At 39.0% G+C, this 14,937-nt stretch overlaps 1 protein-coding gene across 1 annotated transcript in view; it reads left to right on the top strand.

Moving 5' to 3' along the window:
* Positions 1–430: 430 nt before the first annotated feature.
* Positions 431–14,937, top strand: part of NELL2 (neural EGFL like 2) — a gene marked incomplete at its 3' end in the record, with an annotated part of 320,606 nt that continues 306,099 nt past the window's right edge. The window contains exons 1-2 of the mRNA XM_079775779.1: positions 431–500; positions 933–1,061. Of these exons, the coding sequence (XP_079631905.1) occupies positions 446–500; positions 933–1,061 (184 nt within the window). The 5' untranslated portion in view covers positions 431–445. The remainder of the gene's footprint in view (positions 501–932; positions 1,062–14,937) is intronic.

The raw sequence follows: 14,937 nt of genomic DNA, 5'->3' as shown, positions 1-14,937 counted from the left end.
CTTTACAACAGGTTTGGGCGCTGGGAAGGCGGGCGGCGGGTGCGGGGCTGCCCCATCCTAGGCTTTTTTTTTTGGGGGGGCCGCCTCCCTCCTCCTGGGTGTGCGTGCCTTCGGCTGCCTTTATTCCGGCTCAGGAGCTCATTTCCCCGCAAAGCAGCCTCCGGGCAAGTCTCCCCCTCCTCCTGGGCCCCCCTCCCAGCCGGCCCGCTGCCTGGGCTCTGCGTGTGGGCATGGTGTGAGCTTGGAGGGTCCAAGTTCTTCACGTGCCAGGGGGTCCTCCCTTTTCCTTGTTTTAGGCAACCCCATCGTACTAATCCTACTAATCTGTAAACCCGAGGCAGAGGCAGCAGAGACAAACGCTATTTTCCCGCTTGATTCCAAGGACCGCTTCAATTTTTATTTTTATTTTTAAAGAGGGAGACGATGGACTGAGCAGACCCACACCATGGAGTCTCGGGTCTTACTGAGAACCTTCTGTTTGGTCCTGGGTCTCGGAGCAGGTGAGTGGCCCCAGCGCTGGGCGGGGGGGAAGGGTTGGCCCCACTTGACTGGGGACAGACACCCCGCTTTTTCCTCCGCCCAAAGGAGGTCTGGAGTGGGCAGCCTGGCATAGGGGGCGGCTTTGGATTTGGATTTTTTTTCTGCGCTCGTCTTGGGGACGGAAGGGCAGGTCGCACCCCTAGTCCAGGGTCTGAGGGGCCTAGGGGAACTTTGCACCCAGAGGGGTTTAAAGTAGGTCAGGGAAATGGGACGGGGTGCTCCGCTATTTAAAGCTTGGCTGCTGGTCTCAGGGAAGGCTCTCGGCGGGGCCAGGAGGGAGTCGCCTCTCCCCAGTTCCCAATGTTGTTTCCCAGACGCGGTTCTTGGCTGCCCTGGAGGGAGAGGCATGCATTTTGATGGGACTTTTTTTCTTTCTTTCCTCCTCCCACCAGTTTGGGGGCTTGGTGTGGACCCTTCCCTACAGATTGACGTCTTAGCAGAGTTAGAACTTGGGGAGTCCACGACCGGAGTGCGCCAGGTCCCCGGGCTGCATAATGGGACGAAAGCCTTTCTCTTTCAAGGTATGAAGAGCTTGCTGAATCCTTGGGCAGGGTTAGTTCAGAGAAGCCCAGGGGTGGCCTCACCCCTCCTCTGTACCGCCTCGTGGGTGATAGGATCTGAGCGGAGATGTTGGAGGGGTCAGTGTGAAAGACACACACCTTCCATCTCTTTGTAAATGGCTTGGTTTTTCTCCCCTCCCGCCCGCCCCCCTCCTCCTCCTTACTTTGTACTCTTGCCAGTTCTAATGGATAGTGCCTTAATTACTGTACAGAAACTCCAATGGCAGATGGTAGATTTTAGAGTCTGGGGAACAATGAATTATAACACAAATGCCTCATTTGGGTAAAATTGATTTAGGTAGGAAAGAGGATAGCTTAATCGTAGTTAAGACACCGCTCTCTGAAAGTTTCAGGTACAATGGTGCCTGGTTGGGAGGAATTTCTTTATGTGGGTAGCTTTCTGGCAACACGAATACCTCCCAGTAGCTTTATCTATTGTGCATCACAAACAATATATTTGGGACAAGATTCCTCATTGGAAGATCATGATTTTTCCTTCTTCATCAGTGACAAGAGACAGGGAATAATATTTCTTGACAATTACTTTGAAAATATTTCAAATATGTGTTAATTGAAAAGTATACCGGTATCACCATTACTTGTATACTTAGGATTTTAAAACTTTTTTTTGAAGTTAAGAGACATTGACACAAGTGTCTACATTTAAACTATATTTAAATGTGTTGTATAGTCAAAAACAAATTCCAATGCATCAAGCCTCCAACTTTGATTTACTAAAGCTTTTGAACATTGCTTGATTTGTGGAAAGATGCTGTAATAAGAGTTTCTACAAGGTGGCTAACCACATACGGAAAGATTAGTTTCAGGTGGTGAAGGACAGATGAAGGCAAAGGAGAAATGGAGTTCGGTGTAACATTTCTGATGGGCTGACTAAAGTGTCTTCTCCCTTCCACACCCCACCTAGATTTTTCTTTTGTGGTTTTGGTGCCATGACTTCAAGAGAAGTGTCACTCATAATTACTAAAGAGCTAGATATGCAAAATAAAACCACTTCAGCAAATCTGCCACCAAGAAATAGGCATAAAAAAACCCCCGTGTTTCTGTAGTGGTGCTATTGCCTGATACAGCCAGTAAGTGTCACCATGGACAGTAACACCAAAGCTTACAGTTGAAGGAGGAGGAAATTGACATGTGTTGCATTTATTTAAAACAAGTGTACTTGTATAAGAAATAAAAATGTAATTTTTTTTCATTAGGGTGAGCGCACTAAATGTTTCTGTGACATATTTATAATTATAATAAAATTATATTTTACTTATTTATTTTTTATTACTTAAAGGTCTTTTTCTTTTCTTTTTTTGGATTGGGGCTCTATTCTATCCTTTAAAAATAATGACCAAATCTAATAAAGGAAATAAAACCAGACCGTTAGAAAAATTCAGAGTAAAATAGAAGTGTCATTAGGGTTAAGCTTCTTTTCATTTTCCTTCCTTTCTTTTTTTTAATAACTGCTTTTCAGTCCTTGTGAACACAATAGAAAGTTATTTCAGGACTGCTTATTTGTGTAACTGGGGAGCTTTACAGAAGCTAACGCTCCCATTGATCAGAGGTGTTTAAGTGCCTTAAATTTTTCCAAGGTCCTTTAAATTATATTAGTGTTCTTCATAGTTTCTTCTGAAAAGTGTCAGAGCTGTCGCAAATACAAACCTCCAGGACTGGGCATTTTATGTCCTCATGCTAGACAATTAGACAATTTCTAAGAAATAGTTTCAAGAGATCAATGTCTTTTCATGATTCATTTATTTATTTATTTTTAATTTTTAAAATTAATCGTGATTTATTTTTTTAAAGGAATGTTTACTACTCACTTTTATTTAGATTGCCAGCTCTTCAAGTCTGGCATTGTACTGCAAATACATAAATCTCATGAAATGTATGTTCTCTGAATTGTTCATAGTAATAGTGCACATTGATGAATTGGCTATTTTTGTTTCCTTGTTGGTACCAAGTCCAATATTTAGGGCAGCAATTTTCAACCTTTTTCATTTCATGGCACACATAAACTAATTACTAAAATTCTGCACCACACCAAAAATATATTTTTTGCTGTCCTGACAAAAAACGTAGGTATAATTTTGATTCAGTCACACCAGATGGCTATTGTTGTGTTGGCTGTTGTCTTTAAATTTTTTTTTTTATTTGACAATCTAAGGGAAAAGAGGTGAGTGCCCCAGACTAAAAAGTTAGGAATGGTTTAAAAATTTTTGCGGCACACCATTTGAAAATCTCTGATTTAGAGTAAATGCCTAACAAATACTGTATATGAGATTTGAAGAGGTAAAATTTCATTTCTTGCTAAATGATAAACTTTATTTCATATAGCCAGTCAATCAGCAAGTAGTTGCTGCCTGCCATGTTCTCAGTAGGCATGTATTTCTGATGTACTGATTATATTCTACTGATTTCTTTTATTCTGAGATTTAGATTCTGAAATAGACAGCAGGTAGAATTTTGGCCTTGCTCCATAGTTACTTGGGAAGGTCTTTTTTTTCTGTTATTAGAATGTGGAAACTATTTTTAAGAAATCAGTTCTGACTCTCTCCTACTGCTTCACTGGGATTCTGTGGATTTTAGAGAGACAAAAGCTTTCAGACTCTGAAGATTTTATGGATTCAATTTATAGTGAGTTGTGGGTGCTGCAGATCTTTTTGTATAGTGTGTAAAATGGCATAGCAAGAATAGTAACAAATTACAAAACCTGGGAGATGTCCTCAGATTTTGAATAAACCTATCAGATAAGTTACTTTGATACATGTTACATGTTACATGTTTTAAATAGGTGAAACAGATTTTGAACCATCAAATTTTTCCTGCAGTAGTGTAACTGTTTTCTTTTGTTCTTAGCTTTAAAATAATTTCAATGTGTAGTTTCCCATTGATTTTTGCTCATTAAATATTGCTTCTCCCTTTGCCTACTTCATTATTCTCTTTAGCAATTTTTAAGATTCTTGCAATTCAGTACTTTTTGTTTGTTTGTTTTCTGTTAATTCTCACCTGAGGATATTTTTTCCATTTATTTTTAGAAAGAGTGGAACGAAGGGAGGGAGAAGGAGAGAAAGAGAGGAGGGAAAGAGAAGAGAGAGAGAAACATTGATGTGAGAGAGACACATTGATTGGCTGCCTTCCGCACGCACCCCACCAGGGCCAGGGATTGAACCTGTGACTCTTAGGGGCATGGGCCAACACTCTAACCACTTATCCACACTGGCTAGGACTGTAATTCAGTGCTTCTTGAAACTATAAATAACTTTTGTAAATTGTTGTGCAATATGAATCCACTATTACTTGATAGTTATACTTTATTATATATGCATTCAAAGGAAAAATACGTTCACAAGTCAACTCTTATACCAATATATGGAAACAAGAGTGAAATTGGGCATTTGGTGGTGGGCCATTGGCAAAGGTAACTGCATTAAGGAAAATGAGGTGATAATATTTGTCTTCAGTATGATGGTTAGTGAGCCTATGTTGAATTAGGCACAATACGCATTGTCCCTAATATAATAAAATAACCCAACAACTAAGAGATAGGCTCAGAAACCAGACTGACCCAAGTGGAATCTCATTTCCTGTTTTACTATGGTGAAATTAATTTCTCTGAGCTTTTATCCTCAATTAAAAACAACCACACAGATAATTTAATCACTGTTAAGACAAATGATATGAAGTAAAACTAACGGTGTAATGGGACTCTACATTTCCATGCAGGGAGTCACAGGATACAGTCTTTGAAGAAGAGTAATTTAAGCTGATAGCTGAAGGATAAATAAGAGTAGTCTGGAGAAGGGGAACTGTGGAGATTCAGAGAGAAAGAGTAACAAAGGCAAGTGAAATAGCATGAACAGAAATTCTGGAATAAGCATGGTGCATTTGAGAAAAAGGAAGAAATCAAGAGTAGTGGAAACATACGGGTTGTGATATGAAATGAAGCAAATGAAGAAATCAGGGACCAGGTTACATGCTAGGTCATATTTATATAGAGTAATAAAAATTGTCATTATACAGAAATATATTAGGGTGGGCAGAATAATGATCCCTCAAATACGTTCACATCCTACTCCTGGAAGCTGGAGAATATGTCATGTTACATGTCAGTGTGGAATTAAGGTTGCCCATAGGATTAAGGTTGCTAACCAGCTGACCTTAGGATAAGGAAACTATCCAGGAATATTTGGGTAGGTACCAGGTAATCACAAAGATCCTTTAAATCTGGAAGAGGAGCTAGAAGAGGGATTCAATGAGAAAATGATTACACCTGCCATTGCTGGCTTTGAAGATAAAAGTGGGCCATAGGCCACAGAATGTGGGCAGTCTGAGAAGCTGGAAAAGACAAGAAGATGGATTTCCCCAGAGTGTCCAGAAGGAACACAGCACTGTTGAACACCTTGATGTTAGCCCAGTGAGATTCACTTTAAACTTCTGATCTCCAGAACTGTGAGATAAGTGTGTATTGATTCAAGCCACTAAGTTTGTGGTGATTTGTTATAGTAGTAATAGGAAGCCAGTACAGATTTTGATACATGGAAATGGGGGGCAGCTATAAGAAGTAGCTAAAAATATGTAAGTGGCTTGGAGTTTGGACATTTGGCATAGGCTAAAAGAATTTTTGCAGAGCATGATAGAAAAAGCCTATGTTTTGTGAAATAGATTCTCAATAGAAAAATATGGATATTGGTGAGGACTCAGAAGAAAATGAGGAGTATGGTAGAGAAAAAACAAAGTCACCTTAGAGAATACCTAAATTATCATGAACTGACTATTTTTAGAAATATGAACATTAAAGGCACTGCCAGTGAAGTCTCAGATAGACATCAGGAACATGTTATTGGGAATTGCAGGAAAGGGAATCCTTATTAGATAGTGGCAGAAAACTTAGCTGAATGGTGTTTTGCAGTTATGTGGAAAGCAAACTTGTAAACAATAAATTTAGATATTTAACTGAGCTGATATATATGCAGAGTTTGAAGGTTGTTTTTTTTTTTTCCTGCTCATAGTAAAATGTGTGAGGAAAGAGATAAATTGGGGTAAAAAATGTTAAGGAACCAGAATTGGTATTTGAGAAATTCTCAGCCTATCCAGATTGAAAAGATGCTAAAGTTAGAAGACTCACTGTCGGGAGAGCCTGCTCTAGAGAGGAAGCTAATGGTGTAGGTGGAAATCCTTTTGCTAGTACCTCAGAAATAAGGTCAAAATATTTAGTCACATAGAGGGCTCTTTTAAGAAATTGAACCTGTAGCTCATGGATTACCTCAAACATCTCAGCAGAAGCCAGTAATAGAGATGGATTTATCCAGGAATTGTCTGTAGAGGAGCCTCTTTTTATTTTATTTTATTTTATTTTATTTTTTTTAGTGAATTTATTGGGTGTCACTGGTTAACAAAAGTATACAGGTTTCAAGTGCACAATTCTACAACACATCATTTGTACACTGTATTGTATGTTCACCAGCCCAAGTCAAGTCTCTGTCCATCACCATTTATCCCCCACTGTGCCCTCCTCCACCTCTCCCCACATCCCCCCTTCCCCTGGCAGTCACCACACTATTGTCTGTGTCCATGAGTTTTTTCTCTCTTTTTTGCTCAATCCCTCCCCGCAGCCCCCGACAGTTGTCATCTGTTCTCTACCTGTGAGTCATGTTAGTTCATTTTGTTGATTAGATTACACATATTAGTGAGGTCATATGGCTCTTGTCTTTCTCTGACTGGTTTATTTCACTTAGCATAATGCTCTCCAGATCCATGCTGTCGTAAAGGGTAAGACTTCCTTCTTTTTTTTATGGCTGAGTAGTATTCCATTTGGTAAGCGTAACACAGCTTTTTTATCCACTCATTTACTGATGGACACTTGGGCTGCTTCCAAATCTTGAGTATTGTAAATAACACTGCAATGAACATAAGGGTGCATATGTTCTTTCTGATTGGTGTTTTGGATTTCTTTGGATAAGTTCCCAGAAGTGGAATTGCTGGGTTATAAGGCAGTTCCATTTTTAATTTTTTGAAGTAACCCATACTGCTTTCCACGGTGCCTGTACCCATCTGCATTCTCTCCGACAGTGCATGAGTGTTCGCTTTTCTCCACATCCTCATCAGCACTTGTTTGTTGATTTATTGATGGTAGTCATTCTGACAGAGAGGCTCTTTTCTAATGGGAGACCCACAAGGTTCTTGAGAATATTATATCAGCAGAAACACTCCTGGCTCTTCCAGAAAGGGGAAATGAGAGGATGTAATAAAAAAGGTTGTTAGATTCCAAAAATTCTACAAGCAAGAAACAGGCTGATTTAAGTACTCAACTGCAAGCTTGTGTCACCTGTACTAAAACATGACATTGACTCAGAGGGCAGAACTGAGAATCCAGAAGGCAGAGCTAAGAGCCCAGAAGGTGGAGACAAGAATCACAGGAGATTATTCCTGGACTTTGAAACCAAATGCAATTTTCCTGGCTGGTTTTCAAAACTGCATGGGTCCAGTGTCTAATTTTTCTAACTTCTATTTTTTCCCTTTTTAAATGGCAATGTCTATAACTTATCCTATATCTATCCCACCATTCTATTTTGGGGGAAGATTACTTGTTTCTTGAGTTTCATAGAAAGGAATTGTGCCTCAGAAGGGATTATACCCAAAGCCTTATTTATACCCAATTTAGATGATGAAATTTGGGCCTTTTGAATTGATAAGAACTTAGACCAGATTTAAACTTCGAGTTGATATCTAATGGGTTGAGACTTCTGGGGACTCGGATAGAGTGAATGTATTTTGCATGTGGGATGGAAGTGAATCTTTGGAGGTAAAAGGGTAGACTGGTAGGCTGAATAATGGTGTTCCAACTGTCCACATACTGAATCCTTAGAACCTATAAATATGTAAAGTGCCAAGGGTGGGATGGAGGTTGCAGAAGAAATTGAGTTTGTTCGTCAGTTGACTTTAAAATATGGAGATTATCCTGGATTATCTGGATGGGGCCCATGTAATTACAGGGTCCTTTAAATATGGAGGAGGGAGGTAGAAGAGTCAGTGTCAGTGTGATACAATGAGATACAATGAGAAAGACTAGATTGGTCATTCTGACTTTGAAATTTGAAGGTGGTCATGAGCCAAGGAATGTAGGCAGTCTCTAGAAGCTATAAAAAGCAAGAAAATAGATTTTGCCCTATTACCTCCAGAAGGGACACAGCCTTACAGTCATCTAGATTTTAGCCTAATGAGATTAATTTCAAACTTCTGACCTCCAGTACTGCAAGACAATAAATTTATGTTGATTTAGCAATTAAATTTGGGTGATTTGTTATAGCAGCAATAGGTAACTAATATATATGTTAAACATTAACATTCATTTGTTTGTAACTGAATTAAACTTTTTTTTTTCAGTCCTCCACAACTATTCATGAGAGTGTATTTGTAGAGTGGTTAGAAATTTGAACTACTGAATTAAAGTTATCCTAGTCATTTGCGGCTTACAATGGTTTCTTCCACGTAAAGTCAGAATCTTCATACTAAATTCTGAGTCTTTAAGGGATTCTCATCATCTAACTATGAGCTCATGCTGAGAACAAATAGAGTATAATCAACTGCTGGGTCTTTTTATTGAATTCCTATTTCAAAAATATACCCCCCACCCCCGCAAAGGTTAATCCAGAGGTGAGGTAGAAGTGGAAAAATTAAAAAGCATGAATATTTTGGAAGTAGAATGGATAGCACTTACTAGTAACTTGGTGTTTGGGACCCAGTGAGTGTGGTAGTCATAATTATGGACAGAGGCAAGCATAACTAGAAGTCTCCTGTCAAAAGTGTCAGGGCCCTGGTCGGGTAGCTCAGTTGGTTGGAGTGTTGTCTCGATTCTCTAAGGTTGTGGGTTCAGTCTCTGGTTGGAGCACTTACAAGAAGCAACCAATGAATGCATAAATAAGTGGACCAACAAACTGATCTCTCTCTCTCTCTCTCTCTCTCTCTCTCTCTCTCTCTTCCTCAAATCAATATAGTTTTTTAAAAAAGTGCTAGGGATCTTTGCAGGATGCCAACTAGGCTTGATTTGGGAGGAGCTGGAGCAATATTGACGGGCTTTGTTAAGTCATGGCTGAGGTGCACCCTGGATAGCAGCTGAAATGAAGGACCCCTGCCTTTCTTTGGCTTTATCTCCCCCTCCGCCCCCACCCCAGCTCATTCTCCTCATGGTGGTCCCAGAACTCATTCTTGCAGATATCTATTCTCTTTCCCATTCTTGTTATTATTTGTCCATAATTTAATACCTGCTAACTGATGACTTAGGTATTAGACATTAAGGCATTATGGTGTGATATTTCCTGTTGATTTTACTTCAATTCATCAAGTATTTGTTACACTGCTTCTATGTGTAAGGATGGGACCCAAAGTGTAATGGAAGAAGGAAGATTTCTACATAAATTATTACAGGGGTTAAAAAGAACCCCAAATTTGGGATTTTATCTTAAAGAGTGAAACTAGAAACTCTGAAAATTATATGTCCTAGTCTATAGATGACAAAATGTAGGTAATCATCTAACTATGAGGTAATTATAAGGAGAAATAGGGTAAAATCAAGTGCTGGGTATTTTTGTTTGTTTTTGCAAAAATATCTGAGAACTCTCTCTCTTAACCCTTCCATATGAAATCATTGTTTTGAAATATTTATAATTCTTGTAAAATTTTTAATTTTTCATGTTTAAAATTTATGTACCTGTGTTAGATCATCATAAGTTAGTATCTTTGTGTTTCATTTGAGCACTTCTCTTATAATGATTTTATTGGCTTCATGAAAATGTTAGTCTTTTGCTGGGATTCAGTTTAAAATTTACATTGAAGAGATAAATGCCAGTCTATGTAGAAACTCATTTTATAAGCAAACAGTTTGTTAGTGGATATATTTTTAATGGTAACTTTTGCCCCACTGTATAAACTCATATTCATTGAAACTCAAATATTGACCACTGTAATTAAAAAGAATTAAGGAGAGAGATGCTGGGAAAAAATGATGGAGCATGACTTTTCCCTTTCCCATTTGGCCAGCTTCCAGGATCTGGGCACTTGGCCAGATATACTTTGAGTTGTTCTTGATGGCACCTCTGCTAACAGTCTTCATTCTGGGGAAGGTATGGGGAACCCTGGCAACCTTGGGTCTCTCCCTACAAAGGGAAGCGTTAGAATGAGGACAGTAAACCATTGCTCGAAAGGTCATTCTTTACAGATGTAGACAGAGAGAAATAAATGATGGAGGTAATTCTAAGTTTATATTGATGTGCAGTAATAGTTAGGAGTGTGGACTTCAGAATGAGACATCTTGGGTTCAGATCTTGTCTCCTTTGTTCACTAGTCATGTGAACTTGATGTTGTTACTGATCTCTCCTTCAGTTAAGCAAACAACAGTACTGCTTCTTAGGGTTGATTTGTAGATTACATGAATAAAACTGTGCCTAACATTTACTAAACATTTAATACATTTTAAATATTGTTTTTATTTTGGAATTAGCACCAGGTCATGTTTTTTTTGGGGGGCTCCCCGGTAGAAATGCTGTTTTTTGTTTTTTTTTGAGAAGCAAAGGTAAGGTAACTTTCATGTGACAAGGGGAGGACAGGTGAGGGTGAACTGGAGCAGAGGAGAAACTGGCCCTGCAGCATCTTCTCTTCTATTTTCGCTGTTTTGGTTTTGTTGGGGAGAAGAGGATATTCGGATTTGGGTAGAGCAGGATGAGAATGAGTGGCCAATTCGGAGAGGAAGGTGTATAATCTGCCCTTCTATCACAGTTTCAGAAGTGGGGAGGAGCAGAGAGAAAAGCAACAACAGGAAATTCGGCGTATAGCTCCTCTGTGGTCACCCAACACATTACTTTTCAAGCATATTAAAATTTACCTTAGATTTTGAGTATATGTTATGGGGAGAAATGTTAGAAATTTTGAGAAACCAACAACACAGTGGATGTACCTGTCAGAGTGATGTTGGAACTCTTGGGAAGGTACTGGTGTGGTCTGTTGGTGGGTGCTGGCAGTGGAGGGTAGGGTTTCTGGGAACCTTGCATGGCGGTTAAGGGCCAGTGCAAGGTTGACAGAACCGTGGGGTGGTCCTGTGAGCCCTTTCTGAATTGGACTCACTTTCCCTACATTTCCTGCTACTTCTTTGGCTCCTTTTCTTGAGTGTCTTGCTGACATTATTGTTTATTTCTGCAGTCCAATGTCCCTCTGATAATTTTTATGCAAGTGGCACCTGGGCCTCTGGTTTTTAAATGATTTACTGTCTTGCCCTCCTTCTGAGACTGTCAGTTCTCTAGGGAAAGGATCATGCTCTGTATTTCTCCTGACAGCTACCAGCTCCCTGCCAGCTACCTGCTCTGGGTTCTTCCTGGTCTTTTTCCTGATGAGCTTTTCCATGTCATTCAGGACTCAGCTAAGATAACACTTTGACTACAAATCTTTCCTTTGTTGGAATTATTGTTGCTTTCTCTTTGCTCTCTTGGCATCCTCTATTAAAACAACCACCTCACTGTATCATGGGTAATCCTATATAATAAAAGGCTAATATGCAAATCGATTGAACGGCAGAATGGCCCGTTGTTATGATGCCAGTTGTTATATATATATAGTAATACATATTGAGTTACTGCTTTGTCCCAAACATTCAGTGATTGCCTATTTCACACAAAATAGAAGTTCTTTTATGCCTGTGTGAACACTCCCACTGTCACTGCAGAATTTTTTCTGGCCTAATCTGTCCTCTCTCTCTTGCTCACTTTGCTTTAACTCCACTGGTGTCTTTGCTGTTCCTCACACAGACAAGGCCCTTTCCTGCCTCAGGGCTTTTGCACTGTTTTCTCTTCCTGGAATGCTCCTTCTCCAGATATCTGTGTTTCCCTCCCTCCTTCCTTTAAATGTTTACTCATATATCAATTTCTTTCTTAAAGGCTACTCTGACCACTGAGTAAATTTCAACTTGTCTTCCACCCCACAAGTATTTTTGATACCCCTTATTCTTATTTGTTAGTTTCTAGGATATTTATCATCTAACATGCTTGTTGCTAAATTAATATTTAGCATATAAATTCACTTACTTATTATTTGAATTGTTTATTATCTGTCTCCCCTGCTAGAAAATAAGCTCCCTAAGGGCCAGTTTTTTTTTGAATGTTGTCTTCACTGATATGTAACAAGTGTCTAGCAGTCGTAGAACTTCATAACTATTTGTCACGTGAATATACTTGTCTTGCTGACTAGATCGTGGTCTCCCTGAGGCCTGGGACACTGCCTTGTTCCTTACTGTGACCCCTGGCCTATCATGGTGGTACACATGGAATGCTTTGGTCAGCCATCAGTGAGTGGATATCTGTGGCACTGAATTGAGTCCATTTATTCGTGGCTAATCTGACTTTGGTTTGGTAACATTATTATGCTTTATATTTGTATAACTTTAGCAAAGGCAGAAGAGCTGTTCTTTTACATCAAAACACTTGCTTCTTTCTCTAGTCATGAGAAGTAGGAGGATTGAGAGGAATGGGAGGAAAGGTAGTTCTGTTTAACTTAGAGCTCTGAGTTATTCTAAGAGGGCTCTTCTCCCCCCGAGGTGAAGTGGCCCCGGAACAGCAGCATGTAGAAGAACCTGGACATCTGAATGCTTGTCGACAGCGAGAGTGTCAAGTTTTGTGAATTCGATACATTCATATGAAAGTACTGACAAACATTTCAAGGGCAAATAAGGATTAATTTGGATTATTTATGCTATGGCACTTCCCCACAATGCAAATAAATGACACAAACAGGAGTGGATCCAGAGGACAGAGACCCGGGAGTGAAAAGTTTTCAAAACCATGTCAGGCGAGGGAAGGTTGTTAGAGCTTGGAATGTTTAGCCTGGAGAATGAAAGACATCAGAGATGTGACCATTATTATTTTTTAATATTGGGAGGACAGTCATGTACAGGGGGACTTAGATTTATTTTGTGTTGTTCGGGAGCAGTGATTCCCAAATGTCAGCCTGGTGATCAGTGGTTTATTTGTTTATTAAAAAAAATTTTTTTTTTCAGTCAGTGGCTTCTTAACTGCTTTTTTTTTTTTTTTAAACTGCCTTCTTAAAAATACTCCCTGGCCCTCCTAAACTAACTAAAGCAGAATTTCTGGAGTGAATTCTAGGAATCTATATTTTGAAATTTTTTCTTGAGATTCTAATGTCCAGCTGTTTGTAAACCATTGTCTAGAACTCAGCTGTCCAATAGCTACTAGCAATGTGTGGCTACCGAATACTTGTAATGTGCCTAGCACAAATTGAGATGCAATGGAAGAATAAAAAATACATATGGAGCTCCAAAGACAGTATAAAAATGTAAAATATCTATATTTTTATGTTGACTATATGTTGAAATAATATTTTGGATATACTTAGTCTGATAGACATGTTATTAAAATTAAAATCACCTGCTTCTTTTACTTTTTTAATGTGGCTGGTAGAAACTTAAAATTACTTATGTGACTCACCTTTGTGGCTCTCCTACTTTTACTGGACAGCAAAACTAGGATCTGTACAGAAAGTTAGGAAGAGGCAAGTTTTGAATCAATGTAAGAAAAACATTTTCAACCAATAAAGTTTTTCAAAATGAAGTGGCTTACTTTATTATTTTTTTTTAAACACTGCTTTATTTATTTGTTGTTAATCCTCACTCGAGGATATTTTTTCCATTGATTTTTAGAAAGAATGGAAGGGAGGGGGAGAGACAGAGAAACATTGATGCGAGAGTTACCAACTGAGGTATGTGCCCTTGACTGGAATAGAACCTGGAAGCCTTCAGTCTGCAGGCCGATGCTCTAACCATTGAGCCAAGCTGGCTAGGGCTGAAGTGGCTTGCTTTAAGGAATATCCATACTGAGTTTGTTCATCCATCCATCCATCCATCCATCCATCCATCCATCCATCCATCCAATAGACATGTTTCTAATAATATTCAAATAGAGATAAAATGATCTTATTTCAGGGAAAATGTTTCAATGGGTTGGGGATGGGAATGAGACTGAATGATTTCTAAGTTCACTCTAGTTCCAACTTAAAGTAAATTATTGTCTTTTCGTTTAATTAGTTTTTCTTTTTATCGTAACCTTTGTTGTCAGAGCATCTTCTTTCTCATCTATCTGACAATCCTTAATATTCTTTTCAAAACAGTTTTTTTCAAAGAATCTTGGAATGCCCTAGTACTGCTGTGCTATGCATTGTGTATCGCTTTTATAAATATTCATTCTTCATGGTAGTGATCCACTTTATTTCTTCCATACACTGCTGTTTTAGTGTTTAATCTATTTTGCTTATCTATTTAAGTGGCAAATCCCGTAGGCAAGCACTATGTCTGACTATGTTCTTGCAGTCTAACACACTGTACTGATGGACCATTAAGTGTCCCAGATAGAGTGCCAAACAGATAAGTATTTCAGAGTGGAACATATTTTTAGAATTTATTCAAATTTCCAGGAGTAATTGGTAGCTGAACATCCTCACTACGAGATGTGTGTGTTGACATATACTTGTAACTGAGCAGAGTTTTTCCTGGAGACTGACAGATTGTTAAAAGGAAAATAAAAAGGCTTATAAACATGGTTGCTCTATTTTACCAGTGAGATGCAGGGCTCCTAGGAACTGAATGTTGAACCTGGATGTTTCCCAGGAGCCTCTCAACTTTGTTTGGAGGAGGACATGTTGTTTACTGATACACTTTGGTGTATTCTTACTAAATTTCAACAAATTGATAATTACATTTGATCCTTAAACAATGTTGGGTGTGTCCCCCCGCCTCCCGTAGTAAAAAAAAAGTCTGCATATAACTTTTGACTCC

The sequence above is a fragment of the Cnephaeus nilssonii genome (assembly GCF_951640355.1).
Source record: "Cnephaeus nilssonii genome assembly, chromosome: 6".
Taxonomy (NCBI): Eukaryota; Metazoa; Chordata; class Mammalia; order Chiroptera; family Vespertilionidae; genus Cnephaeus; species Cnephaeus nilssonii.
This window is presented reverse-complemented; position numbering and strand designations above follow the sequence as displayed.